The sequence below is a fragment of the Musca autumnalis genome, unplaced genomic scaffold, assembly GCF_047663935.1.
Source record: "Musca autumnalis isolate F117 unplaced genomic scaffold, ASM4766393v1 scaffold_5, whole genome shotgun sequence".
NCBI lineage: Eukaryota > Metazoa > Arthropoda > Insecta > Diptera > Muscidae > Musca > Musca autumnalis.
Genome location: NW_027412088.1, coordinates 145263443 through 145284098, shown reverse-complemented (window position 1 = coordinate 145284098; position 20656 = coordinate 145263443). Strand labels below are relative to the sequence as shown.

Sequence of the window (20656 nt, the reverse complement as noted above, 5' to 3'; positions counted from 1 at the left end):
GATTACTGTGATAACTTATAAGGATAGGAAATTAAGAGTAATATATAAATTACAATCACTCAAAAACTATGAAAATTAAAAAGCCTGTTAGTCACGAATTAGTTAAAGTCGGTAGATGCGTATCCGATTTTCGATACAGCGAATCAATCTCTTTCAATACATATGCATATTTCGATGTTTCACTCAGCGGACATTGTGTGCCGTTAGTTGCTTCTCACAATGCTAAAAACCTTAAAGTGGGTAAAAGTCGCGCAATGTGCATACTATTTTGATACGCATCCGGTTCCATTAGCGCCCATCAAAAATGCGTCAATATACACCTAATTCAAATAGATTCTTCAAGAACCGCGGATGTGCCTCCATATTCTATTTTGCGTAAAAGACCCATATTACTCGCGTATCTCTCTAATTTATGACACGCGTTTTCGCAAATATTATAATAGCGTATAAAGGATTCCATTTATGTAAAAAAATTTTAAAGGAAAATAGCTGTTTAGAACGCGGATTTGTCTCAAATATATTTTTCCTGATTTTCCTATTTCCAAGTTATCTATATCCGCGGCTTTAATTGGTTTCCTTTCGTTTGTGAAGCAGACTAAATACAAAATGGCAGCAATTTCGGTAAAACAATGTGACTAACTTTCAATACGAGGGCGGTTCGGAAACTTCTTAGCCCATCAATGAAAGGGAATAGTTAGTTTTTCAAAAATATTTTTATTTTTCAATATAATCTCCTGAAACTTCAATACACTTAGTCCAACGCTTCTCTAGCAATTCTATCCCTTGATTAAAATAGTTTTACTCTAGGTCTTTAAAATAGTGGTTTACAACTGTTTCATTTGAGGTAAAACGCTTGCCAGCAAGGAATTTTTTTAGATTTGGGAACAAGTAAAAGTCACTGGGAGCTAAATCAAGAGAATAAGGTGGGTGGTCAAGTAACTCGTACTTTAATTGGTTGATTTTAGCCATTGTTAAAACACTCTTGTGCGCTGGTGCGTTGTCTTGATGAAAAAATATTTTTTTGTGTTGTAATGTTGATCCAAAAGGTTGCAATAGTACTCTGAATTTATTGTTTTACCCTTTTGCAGATAGTCAATCAATAAAATACCTTTGAAGTCCCAAAAAACCGTTGCCATAACCTTACCAGCCGATTGAATTGTTTTTGCCTTCTTTGGGGCACTTCCTCCAGCTTCAGTCCATTGTTTGGATTGTTCTTTTGTCTCTGGAGTATAGTGGTGGATCCATGTCTCATCAACAGTTATGAAACGACACTTAATATCCATTTTATTTCGCATAAAACGATCCAAAGAAGCTTGAGAAATGTTCATACTTATGCGTGTTTGATCGACTGTTAACAAATGCGGCACCCATCTTGCAGAAAGCTTTTTCATCTGTAGTTCTTCATGCAAAATTAAATGGACTCGATCATTTGAGATGCCCATGATATTAGCAATTTCACGCACTTTTATTCGTCGATCATTTAATACCATATCATGCACTTTGGCTAGAATTTCTGTTGTTGTTGCTGTTTTTGGACGTCCACTATGTGGTGCATCTTCAATTCTTGTACGTTTAAATTCAGCAACTCAATTTTTTCCTGTTGCATATGAAGGAGCACTTTCACCTAACACATTCACCATATCATTATGAATTTCTTGTCCCGATAAACCTTTTTTATGTAAATATTTAATGACAGCACGAATTTCTAATTTTTCCTTTGTAAAAAATTGCGGATGCGTCTTTTTTGAACACCTGTTTCTATAAGGAAGAAGAAGGAGTTGCCAGATCGAAACAAAATTTAACATGTGTTCATAACAGAGATGCAAGTTTCCAAAACACTTAACTTTTTTCTGTTTATACCGCGCTTTTTGTGCTAGGCCAAGAAGTTTCCGAACTGCCCCCGTATACCGAAAATTGGGAGGTACCATTCTATGTACGGACAAATTTCAGGGGGGAAAGTTTTATACGACCAACGAAGACTAAATACCAAATTTCTTCGGAGCAATATTGAAGCCACGACTTTTAATATACCGAAAATCGGGTGGTACAGTTATATGGGTGAAATATGAAGGCGTAAACCTATACCTACAAATTTCAGTTCTGCACCCCCAATGAAGACTAGATACCAAATTTCAACAATTTCGGTGGAATATTGTGGCTACAACCTTCAAAATACCGATATTTGGGATGTAACGTTCTATGGAGCCTATAAGAAAGAGTAGAAAAATTTAGAGGGGAAAGTTGAATACCCCCAATCAAGACTAAATACCAAATTTCAGCCATTTCGGTGGAATATTGAAGTCACAACCTTCAAAATACCGCAAATCGGGAGGTACAGTTTTATGGGGGCTATATGAAGGCGTAGGATTATACCAACAAAATTCATATGGAAAGTTTTATACCCCAAATGACGACTCAAATACCAAATGTCAGCCATTTCGGAGGAATATTGAGGCCACAACCTTCAAAATACCGAAAATCGGGAGGTACCGTTCTATGGGATCTATATGAAGGCCTGTACCTATACCGAACAAAATCTGGAGAAGAGTTTTGTACTCCCAACGAAGATTAAGTACCAAATTTCAGCTATTTCTGTGTGATAATGAAGCTAAAACCTTCAAAATACCGAAAATCGGTTGGTACCGTTCTATGGGGGCTTTATCAAAACGTGGACCGATATAGCCCATTTGCAATACCAAACATCCTAGGAGTAATAGAAAAGGACGGACGGACAGACAGTCGGACATAGTTATATCGACTTAGAATTTTACCCTGATCAAGAATATATATACTTTATAGGGTCTTCGATGAATATTTCGATGTGTTACGGAACGGAATGACAAATTTAATTATGCCCTCCACATTATGGTGGAGGGTATTAAAATAGGGTTTTTTAATCAAATTCACGCATGAAATTTTGTCCTTTAGACTACAATTACTAGACATCAGCATCAATTTTAGCTAGATGCGGTGGATATATCGAAAAGTCATACGCTGATATCATATTGCCAAGGAGTATTCTGTCATTATTTCTTTGGGCATAGATCTATAAAATGTAAGCTTTAAAAAACTTCTTGGCTTCAACCCATTTTTACCCATTTTTCTACATTGATGCCAACACATCTTCCACGAAAATTAATTTTAATGGAATTTCAGTCATACTATATAGAATATGATAACAGTTCGCGAATTCTGAATGGGTGAAACTCGGATTCATCGATTGTAAAACATTTAGATTTTGAAGGTATGTATGTGCGATTTTTTTAATATTCTATCTTCCTGTGTAACAATTGATACTTTCTGACGTTTTTACAAATTTTGCAAGAGACCCCTCCATGTTTAAACTCTACTACACTTACAAATTTTGCAAAATCGAAAATTTATTATTGGCTTATTTTAAAGTACATGTAGAATATGTTGCAAAAATTAGCTGAGATATGAGAGTAAGAAAAAGAAAATTCATTGAGATTTGTATGTAACATCGATGTTTGAAACGCGGTTTCTCAAAATGGCATTTTGGAATGCGGTGCCCACTGTAGATCGAAAACGGATGATCCGATCTTCAAAAGTTTTTGAGGGATTATTATACATGTAAAAAGCTTGAACATAAGCGAGAGACTTAATTTAAAAAAATTTGACGGATTTTTTCGAAAAAGCTATCAATTTTTTAGTAAAAATCAAAATTTTGACTTTGACAGTTCAAAATTTTTTTAAAATGTTAATTTTTTTTTAATTCCGTTTCGTATAAGGTTCTTAATGATCCCACAAAAACATATGCTGATCGGTTTATTCGTTTTCGAGCGACAGTGGGCATTGCAAACTGCTTTAGGAAAAACAGTTTTTCGTAGGCGGCCATTTCTCAGAACACTGTGCAATATTTTTCAGCACAAAAAATCCAAAAGTAGCTCAAGTTGTGGTCTATCAGATGAAAATAAAATCTTCTAAAAATTTTGTAGATTCCTTGTAAAAAATTCATGAAAAATGTAATTTTTCATGCTCAATTAGTGGCGATAACCCCTTAACACAATTTAAATTTCCTGGAAATTCAGTTATAACTTATCTATAGTCGTATGCCGATGTAAAAAATGACTTGTATCCGTGTGGTTTGTTGGGAAATATCGGTATAAGGTGTTTTTAACTTCTCCGTTGGCCATCTGAGAATTCTCTTAAATATTATGTCCGATAACATGATATACACCAGCAGTAGATCTAGACATCATTTCACCCCTATTCCCTCTCATAAACACTAATAAATGCGCAAATGTTTTGAGCATTATTTTTTATTCATTAATATTAATTTTAGGGTAAATACAATTCGTCCTAAGTTATACTAGGACACTTATGTTGTTATTATTGTATTTTGTATTTTATAATTTTTTTTGTTGTTGTTTAAAAAAAAAACTTACCATGAAAACCATTAAATTGTAAAACAGCTTACAAAATAATGATTGCTGCCGCCTGTTGCCCGATTTCTATGGGCTGATGTTGTTGCTGTTGTTGAACTGATTTTGATGAAGACAATTGAAGATTTCGGCTGTTTGTTGATGTTGTTGCTGTTATTGTTGATGACGATGGCGATGATGACGAGGAGGACTACGACGATGATGGTCTTTGTATTTAGTGGTAATTGTAGTGACAATAAAGTCTCGTCAACGGCTGTGGTGGTGGCTAAGGCAACAAATGTTGTTGGCAATTCTTCAGTTGTTGTTGTTGTCGTCGTTATTATTGGGGAAAAACTGCCGCACTGCATGCTACTCTTTACTCTGTGGCCTTAAGGCTAGAGAGCTAGAGAGAATGGTGGTAGGGATGAAGAAGTTTCTTTTTTGTTGTTTACACGTACAGCGTGGCCGCTGTTGTTGTTGCTGTTGCATTTAATGCAATGACAACTGTTGAATAAACACTTTCCTTATTGTTGTTCAGCTTAGCTGTCTGGGTTGGTTTGGCTTGCAGTAACTAATGTTTCATTGCTTTGTAGGATTTTTTTTTCTTAATTTCTTAAGGTTTTGTCTTGCAAGCCAAAAAGAAAAAATACAGCTATTGTTGCACACTTATGTTGCAAGACACTCCAAAAACAAAAAATTATAACAGTTGCATTTTAAAGCTTTTTTCAATTTTTTTCTTCATACGGTGTAAAAAAATTCAATGAGTTTCATGCGGAGAGAGTAAGAAATCACTAACCCAGCAACAAGTAGGGACAGACGCACCGCAAAACTCTAAAAAAAGACGCAAGAAAACACATACACACATCATTTGGAAAATTGTGCAAAACTTTAAATCATTTTCGAATCAAAAAACTCGAAAAAAAAACTGAATGATTTGTTGGTTGAAACATTTGCTAGGCCTACTGCGAAACATTTGCCGTATGTGTGGCACATTCTGTGGTACTGGTGGCGTATATCTGAATTTTAGTGCTGCTTTGGCGTTTATAATGCGTGACGACCGACGTGCAAGTAGGGCGGCGGCGGCAACCACCAACAATAATTCTTTAAAAATAGTTTATGTTTATTATGGTTACTGTTATCGTTGTTGTTGTTGGTGGTGTTGCTATTTTTTTGGTTTGATAGGGTAACTTCACTTTTTCTTCTTATGCACCACCTCGTTGTCTTGTGAAAATCCATAAACATAAAATTTATGAAGCAGAAAGCTTACGCGCTACTTGTTCCATTGTGTATAGCTTGCATAGGCGTTTATCTAGGTGGTATGCTCTGTGCAAAACTTCCCAATTTACCGCGCACCTAAAATAATATATTTCCCGTTTTTCGGTTTCTACATAATTATTTTTTTGTCTTATTAAATTTTATGTTCGCGATAGGCACACTTTGAAAAAATTGTTTTAACATTTTATTCTACCTTTAAAGGCATTGCTTCCATACATGAATAAGGGAAGAACCATAACTAATAGGAAAAAACTAAAGTTATTGTTCTTGAAATGTTTAAAATCTGGCGTCCAATGTCCTCCACTGAGAATTGAAATTTTCCATTCCATTTTATTGATATGAACCAAACGTTTCTAGTCCCTTAAGCCGGAATATTTTAATTATTTTTTCTTTTTAATTTATTTAAAAAAAACTTTCCTTTACGTCCTTTATGACAAGCTATTTTGTTAAGAAGTAACTCAAAATTGGTGCGAGTTTTTGCGTTCATTAAATATCAAATGATACAATTACCTTTGATAAAAATAAACCTCATGGGTCAAGGTCAACACCACACTACTATGAAAACGAACATAAGAAGAGACAAATAATCCACCCAAATTTTGACTCCTACAGACTTACCACTGGGCCAACTGTCGAACAGTTTAACTTGAACAGTGACCCAAAGGCGGGAGTAATTGATATATCCCTCACCAACATGGACAACCCTGATATAAAGAATTCAAGGGTATCTAAAAAGTGTTCCTTCCGTTCTTCCTTCGGATCCAACCTGTGAAACTTTCCCAAATGTCTATACTTGGAGGGATTGGTATAAATTCAAAACGACGCACAGTGGTCGAAATTAGAGATGGGCGCGTGCCTAAAAAATTAGGCACGAACATGCACGAACACGGACCAAAATTTTTATGCACATTCACGCACAAACACGGCGTTTTTCGAGAAGGCACGAACACGCACACTCACGCACGAAATTACAAAAAAGGGAAATCGATATAGGTGTAAATTTATTTGTTCAAAAAATATTCATATCGGGGTTTCTGAGTGAAATCGGACACTTTTTTAATATGAGGTTTTTGATTTCCTTTATTTTTTGCTGTGGTGATGCTGCTAATCAACAAAACATTTCAGTATATTTTCTGATTTTTTCGACCAACTGCTCCAGAACTCGTTAGAACTCGCGCCTTGAAAAAGTCGAATTCTATGAAAACTATATGCAAAGAAATACTCATAACTTCTTTAATATTGGTCCAATTTGAAAAATCTTTTTTGTATGTTTTGTTGTATTTAATAGAAAATAGAAAACAATTTGGAACAGTGTAATTGGATTTAAATTTCGCGATTTAATATTTAAAATCAATTTATAACAATGACCCCTTCGATTTTCTTGAAATTTTTTTGTATAAAACTACGATCAATTTCAAAAATGTTATGTCTTATCTGGTAGTGGGATTCGAATGATTTCTATTTTTTCTTAATTTTTTTAAAATTTGTCAATATAATTTTTCCGAAAATTTCGCCTTTTTTATGCGAATATCATTTTTAGTGTTAATTTTTTGATTAATTTCTCGTTGAATTCGAGCTTGATGATAAATAATGCAAGTGAAAATGGAAGGCCGACAATTCGAACCCATGACATGACCTGTTTCGCCTTTGGTAAAGGCTCCTCAGACATATAGGATGTGGACGGCTTTGCTATCATCTAACTTTTCCTCTTTCAAATGCAATTTGTTTTTTACAACGCTGAATATTTTTTCAATCATTATATGGCTTTCATGCCAGAAGACTATTATTTAGATACGAAAGAGGATTTGAATATGAAATACGTAATGTTTAAGCATACGAGGGCAGTTCGGAAACTTCTTAGCCTAGCACAAAAAGCGCGGTATAAACAGAAAAAATTATGTGTTTTAGAAACTTCCATCTCTGTTATGGACACATGTTAAATTTTGTTTCGATCTGGCAACTCCTTCATATAGAAACAGGTGTTCAAAAAAGACGCATCCGCAATTTTTTTACAATGGAAAAATTAGAAATGCCTGCTGTCATTAAATATTTACATAAAAAGGTTTATCGGGATATGATATGGTGAACGTGTTAGGTGAAAGTGCTGCTTCATATGCAACAGTAAAAAATTGGGTTGCTGAATTTAAACGTGGTCGTATAAGCGTTGAAGGTGAACCACGTAGTGGACGTCAAAAAACAGCAACAACAACAGAAATTGTAGCCAAAGTGCATGATATGTTATTAAATGATCGACGAATAAAAGTGCGTGAAATTGCTAATATCAGGGGCATCTCAAATAATCGAGTCCATTTAAATTTGCATGAAGAACTACAGATGAAAAAGCTTTCTGCAAGATGGGTGCCGCATTTGTTAACAGTCGATCAAAAACGCATAAGAATGAACATTTCTCAAGCTTGTTTGGATCGTTTTAAGGGAAATAAAATGGATTTTAAGCGTCGTTTCATAACTGTTGATGTGACATGGATCCACTACTATACTCCAGAGACAAAAGAACAATCCAAACAATGGACTGAAGCTGGAGGAAGTGCCCCAAGAAGGCAAAAACAATTCAATCGGCTGGTAAGGTTATGGCAACGGTTTTTTGGGACTTCAAAGGTATTTTATTGATTGACTATCTGCAAAAGGGTAAAACAATAAATTCAGAGTACTATTGCAACCTTTTGGATCAATTAAATGTACAAATTCGAGAAAAACGTCCTGGCTTACAACACAAAAAAATAATTTTGTGCCGTTGGTCGAAAAAAATTAGAAAATATACTGAAATGTTTTGTTGATGACCAGCATCACCACATTAAAAATAAAGGAAATAAAAAACCTCTCATTGAAACATTGTCCGATTTCACTCAAAAATCCCCATATGTACTTCTAATTTTTCTAATCTTATTTATTCCTTCATGTTTAAAATTCACTAACAATTATATTATGGTTAATGCTCAGGTCTGGAAATAACAAACTGTTCAACACTCTAGAAAATTTGAAAGGTTTGTTATTTACGGACCTGACCAGGAAAGAATGTGTAAAACTAGTGGAATTTTGAGCTTAAAGGGCCGTTCCTAGAATGTTCATATGTTCTAGAAAGTTGTTAACTGAGATCTTAGGTACATTTTTGTAGTTGCTTGTATTCTTGAATTTTGAACGTTTCGGTATCTATCGACCAGAATCGGAGAAAAAAGTATAAAAATCGAATATTTTCTAAAGTTTTTTGCTATTTTGACTTTTAAGAACAGTTCGTAGTGGGCTCTGATGTTCCACAAAGTTGCATACTGATATATTCGTTACATTATTGTGGTAGAATGTTTCCTTGAATTTTGAATGGTTTAATTTCTATGGAGCAGAAACCGAAAAAAGAAAATAAAAATTGCATTTCTTTTGCTATTTTGACCTTTAAAAACCATTTCTACAGGGTTCGTATTTTCTAGAAAGTTGTTTATTGAGATCTAAGGTACATTTTTGTAGTTGGTTGTTTGATTCAATTTTGATCGGTTTAATATCTGTAGGCCAAAATCTGAGAAAAAATTATAACGGAAACTTGACCTTAACGATTTTGACCTTGAAGATAAGGTTGAATGGATTTTATGTCTTCACAATTATTATTCTTTAAGATGAGAGCTACAGCTTTGCCTCCACGAGTAAACCAAAATTCTTAGCGGTTTAGAAGATATGAGCCTGACAAAATGGTCCTTTTTGACATCAAGGTTTTTGGGGGGCCATAACCGCGAAATTCGAAGTAACAGGGAAAAACGCCGAGACACGTGTCTTCTTATTTTTTGTCTTCTATCACGCCGTGGTGTCAGAATGTGGTCAATTTTTTTCGTGTCGCACAGAGAGTATATTTCGTTAACCCTCTGGGTAGTTTTTGTGATTGCTTCTCTCATGAAGAAAACAAATTGCAAATAAACATCATATTTTTTTTACTCATACTCTGGCCTCTCCATAACAAAACGGCAAAAACCAAAATACAAAAACGAAGCAAATAATTTTGGTCATTTTTTGGTCGGTTTTATATTCTTGTTCGATTTTCGTGTTTAGTATGGTCACTTGCACGACTTCTAAAGGCAGACCAAAAATTTAGCACGATCGTGTCACATAGTGCAGATCGTGTTTAGTCGTGTCGTGCAAAACCGTGTCGAACAAAAAAACACGATCACGCACGGCCAAAAATGTATTCCGGCACGACACGCACAAACACGGCGTTTTTCGAGAAGGCACGAACACGCACTACTCACGGCACGACACGCGCCCACCTCTAGTCGAAATCACTGATCTAGCGGTGCGAAATTAATAACTTTGGAAACGAATTAAGATATGTTTCTGAAATTTTGCACAAACGTAGTATGTGTCCGTGGGTAATAATGGACTAAATATGAACAACATCGGTATTTGGAGTTGCCAGTGGACACAAACATTCCGCACCAAAAATTCTGGACATAGGTCTACGTTTTGATATTGCACCCATATAACGGCACCTCAAAATATTTGGTATTTTGAGGCTTTTGTCCACATTTTCAGACCAAATAAGCTGAATTTTGGTACTGGAGGTTCTCGGTGGTGGTATATCTTCTCTACCAAAAATTGTGAACTTAGGTCAACGTTTTGATATAGCCCCAATATAATATTGCCGCCCGGTTTTTGGTATTCTGAGGATTTAAGCTAAATTTTCCAAGAATTTATCAGCAAGACTTGCGGCTATGTTGATTATTCGGAATCTAGGAAGTCCAGTTTAATTTGTCGCAAAAGAATTGGACTGAACATTAGGGAACTTTTGTAGTTACTCTCCATTTAACAAAAGTATATTACACTAAAAAATACAAGAAAAGAAAAATAATTTTTAAAAACAAACAATTTTTTCATTTAATTTACACCCTTCTCTATTTATTAAAATAAACTATGTTTAGTTTTATTAAGAATTTATTTAACAATTTAGCAAATATGAAGTTAGATATTTTGCAACAACTTTCTTAAAATCTGATGCAAAGCTTCTTCCGTTGGATAGTGAATAGCTGAGAGAACATTTACAACAACTAAGAAAAAAACAAACTATTAGGCACCAGAGTGTCCGTAATGAATACAATGGAATACATTTCTCATTTTTATAGTTTGATTTTTTGACTTTCGTGGTTTCGACCAGTGTGCGACGGCGCACTATGTCGCGAGTTCATATAAACGGTGGCCAAAAATAGAAGGTGTTGCGTAAATGGATGAATTTTGGTAGATGTACTTATTGTTGGTTGACAAAAAATTGGGAAGGTCGGTTTAGTTTTGGTATAGCCCCCACATAACGGTAGTTCCCAATCTTCGGTGTTTTTAATAATTTAGCTATCAAATTGGATTTTGGATTGATATTTGGGGTGCAGGTTTCCCAGTTAACAAAAAAACTTTCCCGATAAAAATTATGGACATAGGTCCACGTTTTGATATAGACCCCATATAACGGTACCTCCCGATTTTCGGTATATTGAAAATTTTACATAAGTTTTTCGACTAAATTGGCTGAATTTTTACACTGAGGGTTCCCAGGGGACAAACAATTTTTCTGATAAAAATTATAAGTATAGGTCCACGTTTTGAATTAGCCCCCCATGGAACGGTATTATCCGATTTTTGGTATTTTGAAGGTTTTAGAGACATTATCCCACCGAAGTAGCTGATATTTGATATTTAGTCTTTACCAGGGCAGCGAAATATTCCTACAGAGAATTGTTGGTACATGTTTTGCTATAGCCTTCATGAAACGGTACAGCCCGATTTTCGGTATTTAGAAGGTTTTAGCCACATTATCCAGTCGAATCGACTGAAATTTGGTGTCCAGTCTTCATACATTTTTGAGAATTTAAGAAAAATAAGAGAATTTACGTTAAAAAAGTTTTTTATACCCTACACCACTATGTGGGGAGGGTATTATAAGTTGCTTTTGGCCAAAAAGTTTGTAACGCATCGAAATAATGGTCGTAAATCCATGCTTATATATACCAAAATGAATGTCTCGACGAGCTGAGTCGATCTGTGTCCCTCCTTCAGTCTGTTCATCTAAACCTTGTAATCACGCTACAGGTCCCAATTTTGATCGGATCATCACCAAATTGTGGGAGTTAATGGGGGTCCCGGAGACAAACAAGCCTTTTATTTTTGGTGATGGTCAAATAATATTTAAGTGTACAACAAAAGAAAAACCTGCCAATAAAAGAAGAAAATATCACCTTTACAACAAGATAAAGTAGGATTTCGTAGAATGTCAAACAACGGAGATATCGCAATAGTCGCTAATCCAACACTAGTTTTAATTTTTGCGATTGCGATGTGCATCTCTTCCAGGTTTGTCTCACCTTCAGTAATTATTGATATCAGAAAAGCAGTAGCATCGATCAGAGAATTTAAAAACAATCTGACAGAAACCGTGACTATGTACATATGTCGTCATTACGGCGGACTTTCCGGATCTAAGGCCTTGAACTCTCGACTGCCGAAAGGGTCCAAATGATATACGAAATATCGTATGTTAGGTTTTAGGACCTAGTAATATGAGAATCAATATCTTACTTATTACAGGTCTCAAACTTCAAGATGGGATGACAGTGGCGTTGACTACTGTAGATTTTGTGGAGATGCAGAAGAAATAGAGACATAGTTCTAAGTGTGCTAAATTATATCGAAATCGGTTCAGATTTGGATATAGCTCTCATATATATGTTCATCCAATTTCATACACTTGGAGCACCAAACACCCAAATTCTGCGCAACTTTCATATACAGATTTTTCCGTCCGATTTCATGTAATATGAAATTTGGGAAATGTGAATGTGAATTTGGTCTAGAAAATTTTTCACCAAATTATACTATATTAATTAATCGTGGTGGCCCCGCCCGACATTGATCCTTTCCTTACTAGTTAAATTTGACAAAACCAATCTTTGCTTGGAAAAAAACACATAACTATTCCATAACTTTCTCTCTCTCCGGAAAATTCTTCACCTATTCCACAGCTTCGAACCGACACAACACGAAAGCTAATGTATGGATCCGAAGCATGGGTACATAGGAGATTGAGAGAAAAATTCGAATCTATCTGCGTTGTCGGTAAATATCAGAATCTTATAAACCACGAACTACACGGGCTATATAGCGACATTGACATAGTTAAACCCATCAAGTTACATGTCGAGAGAAAGGCGCATGATACTGACCCACTTGAAGGTATACAACATGACGAGATCGAAATCGTGGTATTACAGATTTTGAAAATCGAATTATAGTTTGGCTTGTGTTCTCTAACTCCGCACATAAGTAAGTAAGAGTCAAATGTAAATTGGTACTACTTGGTAACCACCTTATAAATGTTTTTTCGTATCCGTATGCATTAGTTGTACAGATCCATGCCATAAACATTCGTCATCAAACTGTGTATTGTGAAACGGCTAATAAAAATGTTCAAGATGAGCCATTTCAGGCGTGGCAGTGGATTTATTTTCATATGGAAGAACTGCACTAAGTCAGCTATGTACATATCTATATAGCTGACTTAGTGCAGTGCAACCTATCACATACATATATCGTCGAGTATAGGATCCTATGCCAAGGTTGTACAACCATCCGCATACCTTACGATCTCTCCGCGTCTTGGTGTGGAATTTCTTAAAGATATAAGTTAAACAGTTGCGCAGACATCACTCCACCTTTTCTTTGCGTTCTTATGTGCAAAGCGCAATTCCTGAAAACGCTTCTGTGAACAGGTAGATAGCGTAAATGATGTATCAAAAATAAAAAAGTTTCTATCGAAAACCCATACACAAACCGAAATTATAGTGAATGATATGGGAAATAAGATGGAAACAATCGAGGACACGCTGGAGCTTTTGATGAATACGCATTTCCCGCTGAGCACTGCGGTGCAGGCAGGGGTGCCGGTAGTTAGGGAATGTGCTACAGACGAAGCACCAAAAAAGCGATGGTAAAGAATGCCATCAAGAGTTTCAAACCTTTCAAAGCACCGGGACCGGATGAGATATTTCCGCCAGATGAGATGGACTACATTGCGTCCAAGCTATCTGGAATTTTCAACGCATGCTTAAAATTTGCGTATACTCCCAAAGCCTGGCAGGAGGCGAGTGTAGTATTTATCCCTAAACCTAGGAAGGCAAGTTACGCAATTCCTAAGTCTTATCGTCCGATAAGCCTAACATCCTTCCTGCTTAAAACCATGGAACGTATAGTCGATACCATGATTAAGAGCAAGATTCCAAACGATATGCTTAAATACAAACAGCATGTATACGTTAAAGGTAGATCAGTGGAAACCGCATTACACGAGGTTGTACACCACATCGAGAGCACCTTCGACAGGAAGATGTACACACTAGAGGTATGCATTGACATCGAGGGTGCTTTCATAACGTCAGCACCGAAACCCTTATCCAATCCTTAGATAAATTTCAGGTGTGCCGGACCCTTAGGGACTAGATAAGCCACACGCTAAGGAATAGATGGATAAGCTGCAGGCTACTTGACTTAAAAATAAGATACAAAAATGGTCAGTGTACACCGAAGAGAGGAATCTTATCCCCACTCCTATGGGTCACTACCATAAATAGTCTATTAAGGACTTTAACCGATGAAGGATTTGACCCAGTCTGCTGTGCAGACAACTTTATAATACTTCTGAGGGGATCCAAATTTGCTATGCAGAAGAGCTAAAACTCGCGTACAACTGGGCTAAACCAAGAGGTCTTTACGTAAACCCTGAAAAAATGGAAATACGTCTTTTCACTACGAAAACAAAACTGGAACACTTTGAAGAACCAGTTTTCCTAAAAAAGACTATCAGTATTTCCAATGAAGTTAAATATCTGGGAGCAATCCTGGATAGGAAAAATAAATGGAAAGACCATATTCCAGAGAGACCTAACAAAGCTTATAGATGTTGGTCAACCTGTAGAAGGGCTATAGGCTTCAAGTGGGGTCTTAATCCTAAGATGACACACTGGCTATACAAAAGCGTAGTTAGCCTATTCTAACATACGCTTCAGTAGTCTGGTGGACAGCTATGGATATAAAGTGTAATATTAAAATACTACAAGAAGACTAATGAATGTGCTGTTTAAGTGTAAGCGGCACAATGAGGACAACACCAATGAGGGCATTAGAATCTATTCTATATATACACCCAATAGAAATCCAGATAGGGTATGAAGCTGCCGTCGACAGCAAATTCTCTGGCAAAAAATAGAAGGAAATTAGCAGCAGTAAACTTAGATACACAAAGCCACTAAACGCGTCTCGTCTAGAGTTTAAAACTTGGGCAAAAAATACCCACTTATCCCTATGGAATAGAGAGGAAATAGGCAAAACCACAAAAATCCTATGGGAAGACCCAAATGAGGAAAAAAGTAAAAACTTATTACTGCTAGGTAAGGCAGAGTTCTGTAGACTTACAGGTGTCCTTACAGGTCACCTGGGTTTACAAACTCATCTGCACCAGATTAATTGTGCAGACAACAGCATATGCAGGGCATGCGGATCACTGGATCATTTTCTCTGCAATGTCCCACTTTCGCAAACATCAGATCCCAGTTGTTAGGGAACGACACAATACCAGATCTTAATCAGGTATTTGTAGGCGACCTGAAACAATTACGGGATATTGTTAAGGGCACAGAGTTCCTAAAATAAAATACAGTAGATTCCCCTTCTTCAAACAAACCTAGTCTAGAGTGACCAAACAGGCCTACTTCTGGCTTAAGTGGCGATTACTCGCCCCTCTTTTCAACCTAACCTAACCATGTGCTTAATAATGGTAGTGCTTTTCGCTTTTATTGTTCTTTTTTTCTCACTGCTACCGTCTCTTCCCTCACGTTGGTTCTGCAGGTTCCTTAAACGTTTTAACTTCGATGAATTTAAATGATAAAAAAGTCCGGTTCTTTGGATTCGGATTTGTCGGTAAAGCTTTTCTAGGAGGAATTCTTTACTACGCAATTTTAGGTCAAAAGAATCCGCATCCTTCACATTTGTCAGAAAAATCGCCATATTCTCCTTATTTTTCCAAATAAATCCAAATTTGCGAACTTTGTCTTTCTAGCAACATTTTTATGAACTTGCGAAATATTAGCTGTCTAGTTGGGATACAATCAAATGATGACAAAAAAAGAAGACCTACGATTTCTAAAACCTGCCGCTGTTACAGTTTGTATCTTCTTTACGTGCCCTGAAAAATAGGGATTATCAACGTCACGGAACTAATTAATAATGAACTTGTAACATTGGGAGCAGTACGCACCAATACAAAACAATGTACGCATAAATCAGCTTGTGCAGAATTATAGGATAATAACCACACCTGACTTGCTGTCTCTATGACAAATACCGCTAATACCAAGTTTAAACAATTTGATCAATTCAATCAGTTAACCCTACGTAAATATTCATATATATTATTTATTAAACCCAAAATTATCGCACATTTTCTAATAAAAGAAGTGTCATCTACTATCAAATTTATTTTCTCTCAGTGCATACCCGCAAAAAAGAGTAAACGGAAAATATTATTACAACATTCTGATTACAACTGAGGCATTATAAGTTGCATCGAGGAAAAAAATCTCATTTACGCTGTTCACCGCTTGTTCAATTGTCTCTAATTGGCACCACCCGCGGAAAACCTAACGCAATACATCCGGCCTACAACATTATTTGCCCATGTCGCTGTGTGTGTGTTTCAGTTAATGTTCGTTGCAAGTTTACGGAACAGAAATGCGTGAGAGTTGAATGTGCTGCAATGCAATAAAACTCCCGCGTCACATAGCTCGTCTGCAAGCAATGTGCAATAATTTCGGTGCAGCCAGCCAGTCATGCAGCCATCACCCAGCCAGCAGCAGAGGCAAAAATCAGGGCTGTGAATTGTGTGCTGGCGGCATAGCTGCTGTAATGTTTCTCTTCTTTTTTGGGAGGGGGTAATGAAAAAACAAATCCAACAATTGGTGTGTCTTTAGGTGCCATGCCCAAATGACAGGAAAATAAATAATGTAAAGTTAAAGGCGAAGAGAGGGGGCTGGGAGGGGATATGAGAACCGCAGCAAAACATGAAAAACAAAAACAACACACATCCGATACTTGCAACTTACACTGTGTTTAGTGCTGTGATCGCTGGCTTGTAATGTTATTTATGGCAATTTAATTGGGCGACACCACCAGCGCGCTTAAAAACCACTGCCATCAGACACAACAATGATTATTGCTGGGCGAGGGCGCGGATCTATGGACAGACAAAGTTACGTTGGACGTACTATTATCATCATCATCATGCGAATTCTACGATGATGATGGTATGTCCGTACGTACACACCCTGTGGAGCGCAAAATCACTTGCTGTTTTGTTGTTCTTTGTTTTTGGCAAGGCAAGGGCGCGAGTGTGCGCACCTTGGTTTCGCATAAGAATTTGTGTTGTGTACGTTTGTAGGTTTGTTCATTTTGTTGTTTGTCAGTTGTCAGGGTGTACGACATGTGATGCCATTGTGACGGCGTGCAAACATTCATCAACACAGAAACCAACAACAGGGTAACACCTAAGACGAGCATTTACACCTACTACTACTACTACTACCTCAACACACACAAGCGTAGTTACATTCTTGCTATTTCGGGGCCGATGAGAATGCCGGGAGAATTAAAATGTTTTGGTATAGCGATTTTTATGGCATTTTTTCGTGACTCAGTTCAGTCGTTCATCCCTACTGGGCACAGTGAAAAGTTTCGGGAAAGGAAATGAAGAATGGATTGGCTTTAATGTGATATGGGGGCCCGGTCCTTCGAATATGATACATTTTTGTTCGCAAATATTCACATTTTGTCAACGGGGATTTCGGAATGATACGAGCTGTCTTGCTAGCTCTGTCAGTGTAGCGACCAGGGTTTCGGAGTCGGAGTCGGAGTCGGAGTCTACGAGTCGGAGTCGAGCAATTTTGCTGGAGTCGGAGTCGGAGTCTGAGTCGAAAAAAATAACTCGACTCCGACTCCGGGCAAAATTTTTTCCACGTTATAGAAGTATAACATTAAATTTGGAACAAGAACATTTTTTTTAAAAATCATTTTTATTTTAAAAGAAATCTATATAAGAAAACATATATGCAAACGGTATATTATACTAAGTTAAGCGACGATTCACAGGATATTTACTATCCTCTGAAGTGTAGTCTATTCATCCCTATTTTGGTGATCCAATTGATTCTTTACATTTTTGCAAACAAAAGTAAAGCTCTATGACAATCGAATTAAGATTGGACCTTTAACCTCTTTCGTCAGAAGTCTTCTCACAAAGGTCTATTGGTATTCTCATCCAGTTTTTTATGAGAAATCATCTATGTCTTCTATTAAAGACAGTGTGGTCTCTATGGGAAATCTTATTGAATACCCTGTGGCACAAAATTGAATTCAAGATCTAGGAGTGGAAAAATTCCTTTTCGGAATGAAAGCCTCAATTGAAACCCCCAAAGGATTCCATAGCTGAAATTTCTGAGTAATGACATAGTGAATTTTTTCATTGATCCCCATCCATCATTGAGAAAATAGCTTTATATCTCTGTTTGGAGACATTGTTTCATCATTTTTAGATAACATATTTTCAGTAAGGAACCTTTCTTTCTATATACTCGATGAGTGCTTTAGATGTAGACATTCAAATAACCGCATCTGTCTGCCAGAAACAGATACAGTTCATGTGTATCCGAGTTTTCTACACAATCACATACGAAATTCAATGAAATATATAATCATAGTTTTCATGAGAAAGGATCAGGTAAAAGTGATAAAGAAGTGAAAACATGGCAATATCGATTTCTTGTCCTAGTGGAGCGACCCTACATAACATTTTCCTAGCAACATTTTTGTAGAATATTTTCATGCACGAAATCTCTTCGTGTGCTAATTTTTCAGTTCCAGAAAACATCCATCTGCCTACGTGCTGGGTAGAATACACACTATATCTCAAATATTTCCACAGCAATTTTCAAAATGTGAGCGCTGAATTTTAGATTAAGGGGTGATCCCTACTTATAAATTTCAGAAAAAAGTGGAATGTATTAATATCATAGCATAGGTAGTCAAATTTTTAAGTCGATCGGAACAATATTGCTTCAGTATGGGCATTGGATGGGAACAATTTATTTTATTTTGTATGCAGAAAATAAACTGTGTTTTTCTCGAAATCGGCCACAAAAATAGATGACAATTGGTTTATAAGTTTTCGAGCTAAAGTTGGTTTGATAAAAACAGGGTTTCGAAGGCGGCCTCAAAACTTCGCAATATTTTTCTCTTTCAGATGAAGAAAACAAAACTGCCAAAAAGTTACGTAGTTTTCACGGAAAAAATAAAAAAATGGCTTTTATTGAGCTTTACAACACGGGGTCTCCTTTTGAGGCTAAGCACACTAAAATTTTGGCTTACATCCTGTTTGAAACTTGGTCATGAATTGCCTATAGTTTTTTTTTTGCACGTAGTCCTTATGATTTGTATTGCTCCTTCATTTTCACATATTTTGAAAGCTCAGCGATTTTCTTACGCGGAAGAATTCCGTCCAGAATATACTCGTGCAAAAAAGGAAAACCGACAAAAACATTCTAACTTTGCTATTTTCCAATGTAAGATTCGGCAGAAACAATATTGATATGTTCGAAAGTATTCGAACGAATGTCCTTTCTGATGAATATGTAAGGAAAAACTTACACATTAGCCTATATAGGCCAAAACATAGGAACAAGTTAACAATTTGTGCAAATTTTATTCATTTTTAGGGGTGTAGGATTTTACTCTCGGAGTCGACCCGGAGTCGGAGTCGGAGCCGGAGTCGTGAAAAAAACTCGTCTGGAGTCGGAGTCGGAGTCGAGCCAAAAATACCTCGACTCCGAAACCCTGGTAGCGACATAGGTCCAATCTTTGGTATAGTCTTCATATAACGGGACTGTTCAAATTTCGGGGTACAATATATCACTGCACAATATTGTAAACTTAAACAACCACAACCACTGCACAGTGGATCCACCCATTGGCCAAAAATAAAAAAATGAATGTCAAAACTTTCGTACAACATCTGGCAACTATGACAGCAATGACATGGACCTTTTTAAAAATATATAAGTTTTTGTTTCATTCGAACGCGATCTTCCTAAGAATAGCTTCAAAAGTCGGAACATTTGACTAATACTTTTTGTTGTGAGTACAACCAATATTTTAAGTGCAAGTAAATATATTCAAAATATCGCGAAACTAATACGTATAGCAAAGTATTATAGTGGATTGTAAAGGAGGAGGTAACAGCTTAATTTTCATGAAAAAATAGTGTTTTAGCGTGTTGCGGAATTCTAGTTAGCTGCATATTTTCTTAGTGTATTTTGAAATGCCAATTCGATCATATACTTAATTTTGACCTAAGGTTTTAGTCATGATGCCCACCAGTGCCCACCTCGGGAATAATTTTCCAAAGTAGGTCATGGGTTTAAGATTATTCAGTATTAAAATCAGCTGCCATCTAGTGCCAGACTATAAATGGTGGGTCGCTGACTAAAGCTACCCTAGAATAGGGTTTCTATGGATAAATTAGCTTATAATTCTGTTATCTGACCACGTACATTAACATAATTGGCATCAGTGGCGAGATGAAGAAATCTTCTTTCAAATTAGTCTGACGTTGGCGGTATGTGCCTTACAGGAAGAACGCTATAAGACCTATATTAAAAATATTACCAATTTTCAGACAAAAATGTAGATTTTTTTAATCTGCTAAATTGGTTGGATTTTATGTTGTTTTGGAGATTGTTCTGTTTCCTCAAGCCTATTTTTGCATCATAAGATAATCGGGCCCTTTGTTCATGTCATTTTGTATTAACAGCATAAAACAATTCTTACCGTATACCCCCTCCAAAGGGGAAAGGGGGGAGAATGTCACGCTCGTGGTTTCTTAAAACACTCTTCGCAGCAGCACAAAGCTGTAACCGGCG

General features: G+C 36.5%; 1 protein-coding gene across 1 annotated transcript in view; it reads right to left on the bottom strand.

Moving 5' to 3' along the window:
- Window positions 1–20656, bottom strand: part of LOC141404744 (uncharacterized) — a 445852-nt gene that overhangs the window by 413425 nt on the left and 11771 nt on the right. Inside the window, exon 2 of the mRNA XM_073988448.1 lies at window positions 4407–5213. Coding sequence (XP_073844549.1) covers window positions 4407–4418 — 12 coding nt within the window. The 5' untranslated portion in view covers window positions 4419–5213. The remainder of the gene's footprint in view (window positions 1–4406; window positions 5214–20656) is intronic.